The 8,014-nt window shown below is 16.1% G+C and overlaps 2 protein-coding genes across 2 annotated transcripts; one reads left to right on the top strand and one right to left on the bottom strand.

The window, feature by feature from the left end:
* Window positions 1-341: 341 nt before the first annotated feature.
* PGAL8A_00170200 (conserved Plasmodium protein, unknown function) lies at window positions 342-2,306 on the bottom strand (the record flags this gene model as incomplete). The annotated part of the gene is made up of 1 exon (XM_028670023.1): window positions 342-2,306. The coding sequence occupies one exon, from the start codon at window positions 2,304-2,306 to the stop codon at window positions 342-344; it is 1,965 nt and encodes a 654-aa protein (XP_028526816.1).
* Window positions 2,307-3,100: 794 nt separating this feature from the next.
* On the top strand, window positions 3,101-3,781 carry PGAL8A_00170100 (conserved Plasmodium protein, unknown function; the record flags this gene model as incomplete). The annotated part of the gene is made up of 1 exon (XM_028670021.1): window positions 3,101-3,781. One exon carries the CDS (start codon window positions 3,101-3,103, stop codon window positions 3,779-3,781), a length of 681 nt encoding a protein of 226 aa, XP_028526815.1.
* Window positions 3,782-8,014: the final 4,233 nt, after the last annotated feature.

The following is an 8,014-nucleotide window of genomic DNA, read 5'->3' as shown; positions in this document are numbered from 1 at the left end:
AAAAGAAAAAATTGAATAAATATATATAATACAATAAAGTAAATATAAAAGTAAAATAAATGTATATACATATATATATATATATATATATATATATATATATATATATATATATATATATATATATGTGTATTTAAAAATATATATTCCTTTACAAATATAGGTAATGTTGAAAATAATACAAAAAAAAAAAAAAAAGTTTAAAAAATTAAGGGTTTTATAAAAATTTTTAAATTTAAAATAATTAATTATTAATTTTATAAAATATTCATAAAATTCATATTTATAAAAAACGCAAAACAAAAATTTAATAATTATTAAATAAAAAAAATACAATTAAATTATTGAGAACTTAATCCCCTAGAATCATCTAATAAATCGTTTGAAGAATTATCAATTGTATCGTTATTTTCTGAATTTTTGTTATCAAAAAATTCCTTTGTTAATTTATGAATATCTATATCTTCATTTTGATAATTTTCAATATTAGTAATGTCATTAGTTAAATTTTTTTCATTAAAGTGAAAATTTCCTTGTTCTATATTTTTTTTCTGTAATAGAGTTTGTTTAATAGTTCCCTCTATATTTTTAATTTCTTCATCTGAAAAAAATCCCCTTAAATAATTCTTATCTAATTTTGTAAAATTTTCTAAAAGAGATTCTAATTTTTCTTCTTTTTCTTTATTTTCATAATCTGAATATGCTTCATAATTTTTACATTGTTCATCTACCTCTTTTATAATATTTTTCATTTCATTTAATAGAATTAATTCTTTTTTTTTTTCTTCCTTAAAATTTTTAATAATATGATTTTCTTCTTTAGTTAGTAAATTATCTTTTGTGCTTTCATCTTTCCTTTTATTTATAATTTCATCTTTTTTTTCATCTTTTTTTTCATCTTTTTTTTCTTCTTTTTTTTCTTCTTTTTTTTCTTCTTTTTTTTCATCTTCGATATCAATGTAATCTCTTTCATAATTTTTTAAAAGTTTCTCTGAATATTTATTACCTATATTTTTATCGTCATAAATATTTTTTAAATTGTCAGTAATTTCTTTATGTTTTTCTTCTGATTCATTTTTATAAGTGAGAAATTCCTTTAAGTAACTATTTCTATTTAAATATAATAATGTTTTGTGAGGTGCATTCCAACTCTTACACAAATGAACAAAATTTTCTAAGTCATCATCGATTAGTTTTTTTTCTAAACAAATACTATCATATCCTAAACTTCCTAATTTTTCTACATAATTTATATCACTTATGTTAATTTTCGCTATAGTAATTATTTCAGGTATAGTATAATTTATAGCTTTTACTGCATGATTATATTCATATTGATTATTTAAAAAATCAAATTCATTAATCATAATTATATAACTACCACATTTTGTAGCAAAATAAATGTCATTGTAATCATGCACTTCTACAATTGCTTGTGTTCCTAAATTAACACAATAATTTAACATATCTTCAAGATCATTTTTTAAATATGATAAATTTAAAATTACTCCATCAGCTTTATTTTCAACAGCCAGTGCAATTTGAATAGGATGAATTATCACATCATCAACAACTATTGCTGGTCTAACTTTTCTGGGTAATGTTCTAGTACTTTTTATTACTTCACTTAAATCATTTAGCATTCCATCAGTTGATAAATTATCAGTATTAACTATTAATACATCAAAACCAATTTGATGTAACAATAAACTAACATTACCTGGATCTGCTAAATTTAGGAAACTATTTTGATATACAAAATTTGGATTTTGTGAAAAATTATGTTCTTTCTTTTCATTTTTTCCCATCCCATCCATTAAATTATTATCTCCTTTTTTCCAATTAGAACTACAAAAAACTTTTCTTTTTATATCTGCTATTAATGATAATCTATGTTTCTCATCAGAGTTAACTCTTTTTAAATTTTCTGTTAATTTATTATTCATTGTATGTTGTAAATATTTCATTCGTATTTGCAAAGGATTATTTTCATCACAATTTTCTTCTAATAATTTACTTACTTCATATTTTTTATTTTCAATTATTTTATTTACATATTCATATGCTAAATAAGGATTTCTGTGATCTCTCCCATGTAATGTTGTGTATTTTTTTTTTCTTGTTACTTTATCTTTTCTTTTAAATTCATTATAACTATTTATAAAATATATTCTATCACTTTTTCTTTTCTTATCATAATTCAACATCATTTTTATTAATATATTTCTATTCCTTTTTATAGAGAATACAGTCATATGCCTTACCTTTATAATTAAAATAAATAATAGTAAAATAAATTTTTTCATTTTCTAAGAGCATTTCTTCATATATGTCAACTATATTTATTCTTATTATGTCATTTATTTTATCTACCAATTATTATTTTGTTTAATTTATAATTTTATTTATTTATTTATTTTTTTTTTTTTTTTCATTTATGTGCTTTTTAATAGTTATCTCATCATATTTACTAAGACTTTTTTCTTCTTTTTATTTATTATCCTTTTTTTTTATAAATAATTTTTAAATATTTCATTATCATTTTTATATTTTATTTTTTATTATAATAAATTTTTGCTACACATTTACTTTATTTGCTCTTTCAATTTGTTTTTTTTTTTTTTTTTTACATATTAATAAATATAACTATACATTTATTTTAAAAATTTTTAATATAATTATAATAATTTTATTTTTTTCAATATATATATTTATTTATATGTTTTTTTTTTTTTTTTTTTTTTTTCAAAATATATTCTTTATATGTTATTTGTTTTATTTTTTCTCATTTTTTAGAATAATTTGTTTTGTTTTGTTTTATTTTTTTTATTTGTTTCATATTTTTAAATGTTAATTAATTTTTAAAAGAACAATTTCATCTTTTACGTTGATTAAATTTTTTTTTTTTTTAACTTTTTTACACCTTTAAAAGTTATATGTAGTTTTTAATATTTATTAATAATTTATTATTTAATCTTCTTTTTAAAAAGCTAAAATATAATTATATTAATTTTTTTTTTATTTAGTGAATTATTTTTATCTTGAATATGAATATTTAAAATTACTCTTATTTTAAATTAGTGTTATGAATTATTTAAAAATGAGAAATGATGAAATTCTAATAAGAAACATTAATATATTAGAAGAAGTGGGTAATAATTTGGTAGAAATTCTAAAAAATTTAGAAAGCATTTTATATCACTTAGAACCATTAAATAATTATGAGGAAAAAGAAGATGATATATTTGCAAATTTAACTGAAAAGAAAAATGATATAATACTTTTATCAAATGTATTATATAATAATATTAAACATGTTAATAATGTTCTACATGATTTTATTAAAACCGTATCTCCTTCATATACTTACTATAATTCATTTTATTATAATGATTTCCTTATTATAAAAGAAAAAAAAAAATATGAAAAAAGAGAAAATGAAAAAGAAAGTATAGAAGATAACATAAAAAGTATAGAAGAAAGATCTTTAATTGTAAAAAAGAGAAGTAATTTAAATGATGACAAATTAATTAATAATAATGAAATAATAGAGGGAAATGAAAATGCTATTAGAATAAATAATAATTTAAATATGATAAAAAATGATGATTTTTTATCACACATCATTGAAGAAAATACTGATACTTCAAATAAAAATGAATGTAAAGACATAGAAGAATCCTTATATTTTTCTTTCCTTATAGACTTAGAATATGCAAATTTATTATATATGAAAAAATATGAGGAAAAAATTGAAAAGTATTTAGTTGAAATGGACTAATAACAACTTAAAAATACACATGTATGATATGTATTAATGAAATTAAAAACTAAATATATTAGCAAAAATGAAAAATTGATATACTCTAAATTTTTTATAAAACTACTTTTTAACAGAATTTGATAAATATATATGATTTTATATTTTTAAGTATTAATGAAAAACGAATATTTTTAATGTTTATATAAAATTTATCTTGAATTTTTAATTTAAAAATGAAGATATTCTTTCAAATTATTTCATTTGTGTAATATAAAGAAATCATGAATATTAGATATTTAGTTTTTTTTTTTTTTTTTTCCTTATTATAATTAAATTAAAAGCATCAAAAATATAGCGATACAAAGTAGTATACATGATAAATATATTTTATTCATTAAAATTTTTTAAAATGATAAAAAAATTTCATTAAAGAATAATATATATAAAAAGTATATTTTTATTTTTTTATTATTCTTCGAAAAAAAAAAAAAAATTCATTTTATGTATGTTCATTTGTCATAATGAACAAAATATTAGCAAAAATAATTTTAAATTATTTTTTTATAATTTTTTTTCCTTTTAATGTGTTGTTTTAATTTCACTTTTTTTTTTATCTTTTTTAACCTTACACAATTTAATAACTAATAGTTTAAAAGTAAAAAAAAATATATTTTTTTTATTCATATAGAAACATTTAGTACTTTTGAAAATTATTAAAGTAGCAAAAAAAAAAAAATACATAATAACAAATTTTTATTAAGATAACTTAAATAGTTTTTTATGACCGCTTAATTAAATTATATATATATATATATATACATATATATATATATACATATAATATTCATAAAAATATATAAAATTGAAAGAAGTAGTTTTAAGCTTTTAAGTTCTTAATTTTATATATATGAAGTAATAAATAAAAATAAATATTACTTGAATCATAAAATAACAAAATAAACGGAAATAAAGATAATATTATAAAAAAAAAAAACTAAGTTTGATACAAAGTAGTCTGATTAAATATGTAATTAAAAAGAAAAATATATATATAATTATAAAGAAATATATATAAAAAAAAAAAAAAATAGAATAAAAATTTTAAATTTAAATAATTTGCTACTTATTTAACATCTTATCACTGTTTTAATAACCAGTAGTAAAAATGAAAAACGTAAACATTTTTCATTGAAACACTTTTTTATATATATGAAAAGCAAAAAATAAAGGATTATAAGGTTAATTAAAAAATAGTTACTTTTATATTTATGTTTCAAATTTTAATAAAAATTAAAATGTTATCAGTATAATAAAAAAATGAAAAATAGATAAGAGAAAAATAATAAAAAATATGCAATTAATTTTTTTATTATTATTTTAAATAATTAAAAGGGAAAGAATTATCTGTATTAAATGATTAAAAAATTGTTTTCTACTTTAAGAAATTTTATTATTCGATATATTACACAAGAGTAAGTATTCATTAGAATATAACCATTAGTTCAAACTCATTTTTTCTTTCATTTTTTTATTAGTAATGGATAACAAGGAAAACTAATCAATAATAAAGAAATGAATGAGAGCATATTGAATAATTTAAAAAATTTTCATTATAATAATCAACATATTTTATATATATATATATATATATAAGCCTTTTTTTACATATTTTAGTGATATAAAATAAATGTAATAAATTTTTTTTTTAATCTATGCATTTTAATATATAGTATTCGGAAAATTATCAATTTTTTTTTTCAATTACATATATATTATTTGGAGTGTTTAAGAATAAGTAGAAGAGTAATTTTAATTAAATAAATTAAATGTAATGTTTTTTTTTTTTTTTTTTTTTAAACTACACTGTTATATAATTTTATTTTTCTCTTTTTATATATAATTAAGTGTATAAAAATGTCAAAAAAATCTCAAAATTTTAAAAAAATAAGTAATCTTCCTTTTTCTAGTTTTAATTCTATTAATTTCTTTAATAATGAAAAAAGAAATTCATATGTATCTTTGAATTATGTAATACATACAAAAAAGGAAAAGATAATACTTTTTGTAAAATCTGTAGAATTAATAAAGAGTTTTTTTTTTTTTTTTTTTTTAACTATTAAAAGGTTAATTTCGTGAGATATTTTTCAAAGTAATTTTATATATTATTGTCTCTGGATTATTGGAAAATATCATTTTAAACTCTAAAATGTAAAAAAAAAAAAAAAAAAATTATCAAAACAAGAAAATGGGTTGCTTTCAATTTATATATTCTATAATTTTTTTTCCTTTTTGCATTTTTATTTATTTTGTGACTTACTTTTGTTCATGACCTTTATTTGCTTTTTAATTACTTTTTTTTTTTTTTTTTTTTTTCTGATAAATTATTTTTGGTTATGTAACAAATTTTTTTTTTTATAAAAAAGTTTTATTTAAAAATAAAAATTATTTTTGTGATGTATGTAAATAAAAATGAATGTAAACATATAAAAAAAATTTTATGGAAAATTATTATAACAGTTATATTGGTATTATATTATACTTAATTTTAATATACAATTTAACTAAGTTTTATTTTTGTCATATATTTAACTGTGATATTTCATACATTTATTTTAGATGATTTTGAAAAATACATATTTTAATAAATAATTAAGATTTCTTGTAACTTCTTGTTCAAAAAAAAAAAAAAAAAAATCAAATTTATTTACGCGTTTTAATTTGATTAACATATAATTGTTTATGCTATTAAAAATATGTTTTAATTACTTTAATTATAGGAATTGAATTATAATTAAAGGGAATATTTAATAAGTATATGAACATTTTCTTCATAAAATGTTAATGGAAACATTAAAAGAAACTATTTGAGATCTTATTATTTAAAAAAAAAAAATATTTAATTTAGCATATATTTTCATAAAAAGTTACGCATTCTTATGATAAAAATTTTCCATGGAAATATTAAAGTAGTATATATAAGACATTAATTTTTTTTTTGTAATAAATTTGTAAGTTATACTCTTTAATATTTTGTAAATGAAAATTAAGTGCATTAAAGCTTAAGTTCTTATATTTAGTACTAAAGCATTTGTATGTGAAAATACATCAAAAAAAATTTGAATAATTTTAATTTGATAATTTCCGATTTAGTAAATTTTTAATAAGTTATAAATACTTACATAAAAATGTTATAATAAATTCCATTATTTATCCTTTATTTTTTTTAAAAAAATTTTTTTTTATAGTATTCTCGTATATGCATTAGGTTACAAGGAAAAATATCTTTAACATGCAATTAAGGAATCGCATGTTTAAATCACTTAAAGACCTATTCGTGTTTTAATTAGGAAGTATATATTAACTTTGCGTACTTATATTTAAGTATTCTTATTTAAGAATAACAAAGAATGCTATTAGCAATATGATATTTAGTAAACATTACTAAAAATATATGAATAAACAAAATTATTGAACAAAAAAATAAATATGTAAATGATATGTGTTTAAAATTATAATTAAATGGAAAACAAAATAATTAATTTATTTAATATATTATTTATTATATATAATTTAATTTCATTATAAAAAATAATAAAGTACAAAAACCAAACTAAAATGCACATGAATTTACTTTTAATATAGAAAATTATTATATATGTATCTTAAAAATTAAAAAATAAAGAATAAATATATATAAAAATATGCAGCTCATATATATTTATATACATTACGTATATTTTTTTCAGTTATTATTTTTTATTAAATATAATATAATTATAATTTCCAAGTACAAAAAAATGTTTCTAAAGAAGAAAACTAATACAAAATAATAGTTTTAGCAATATACATTGATATGAAACATTTACATTTTTAAATATCCATTTTCATATTCATAAATTATAAAGTCATACACCATATATTTCTGATTTACGTAAACATTAGTAAATAAACATGTTAATTTAGGTCCCTTTTAAGATAAAAATTCTTCCAAAAACTATGTTGCTATATAATTTTTTTTTTTTTTTTCATATTTTAATACATCTTATTAAATAAATATTTTCATTCATTTAAATAAAAGTTCAATTCTTCATATATATTTTATTTTACGAAGTTTCTAATCAAATAAATATAATTTTAAAAATGCTATCTGAAATAGTTTTTTTTTTTTTCAAAGGAAAAGTACTTCATTATACTTTAAATTTACAAAGAGAATTTTTTTTTTTTTTTTTTTTTTTTTTTTTTTTTAAAAAT

This window comes from Plasmodium gallinaceum (assembly GCF_900005855.1).
Source record: "Plasmodium gallinaceum strain 8A genome assembly, contig: PGAL8A_v1_66, whole genome shotgun sequence".
NCBI classification, from domain to species: domain Eukaryota; phylum Apicomplexa; class Aconoidasida; order Haemosporida; family Plasmodiidae; genus Plasmodium; species Plasmodium gallinaceum.
This window is presented reverse-complemented; position numbering and strand designations above follow the sequence as displayed.